This window comes from Geospiza fortis, unplaced genomic scaffold (assembly GCF_000277835.1).
Source record: "Geospiza fortis unplaced genomic scaffold, GeoFor_1.0 scaffold23, whole genome shotgun sequence".
NCBI lineage: Eukaryota > Metazoa > Chordata > Aves > Passeriformes > Thraupidae > Geospiza > Geospiza fortis.
The window spans coordinates 11,237,916-11,238,526 of NW_005054303.1; the positions used below are offsets into that span (position 1 = coordinate 11,237,916).

Below are 611 nucleotides of genomic sequence, written 5' to 3' on the forward strand. Positions count from 1 at the left end.
GGAGGCAACATCGAGCGGCTGGGGCGGTTCCTCTGGTCCCTCCCTGCCTGCGAGCACCTCCACAAGAACGAGAGCGTCCTGAAGGCCAAGGCGGTGGTGGCCTTCCACCGGGGCAACTTCCGCGAGCTCTACAAGATCCTGGAGAGCCACCAGTTCTCGGCGCACAACCACCCCAAGCTGCAGCAGCTCTGGCTGAAGGCGCACTACGTGGAAGCCGAGAAGCTGCGGGGCAGACCCTTGGGCGCCGTCGGCAAATACCGCGTCCGCCGAAAATTCCCTTTGCCCCGCACCATCTGGGACGGCGAGGAAACCAGCTACTGCTTCAAGGAGAAATCTCGGGGCGTGCTGCGGGAATGGTACGCCCACAACCCCTACCCGTCCCCCCGGGAGAAGCGGGAGCTGGCGGAAGCCACCGGTCTCACCACCACCCAGGTCAGCAACTGGTTCAAGAACAGAAGGCAACGGGACCGAGCGGCGGAGGCAAAGGAAAGGTACGTGCCACCCTCGGATCCGCGCTTTTTCCCTGCTCCACCGTGCGGGGGCCGTTTGGGAACCCCGGGAGCTGCTCCCGGAGCGCGGCGAGCACGCGGAGCCGGGTGGGGTAGGAGGGC

General features: G+C 66.1%; 1 protein-coding gene across 1 annotated transcript in view; it reads left to right on the top strand.

The window, feature by feature from the left end:
* SIX1 (SIX homeobox 1) overlaps positions 1-611 on the top strand; it is a 3,480-nt gene that overhangs the window by 1,419 nt on the left and 1,450 nt on the right. Inside the window, exon 2 of the mRNA XM_031066197.1 lies at positions 5-491. Within this exon, the coding sequence (XP_030922057.1) occupies positions 5-491 (487 nt within the window). The remainder of the gene's footprint in view (positions 1-4; positions 492-611) is intronic.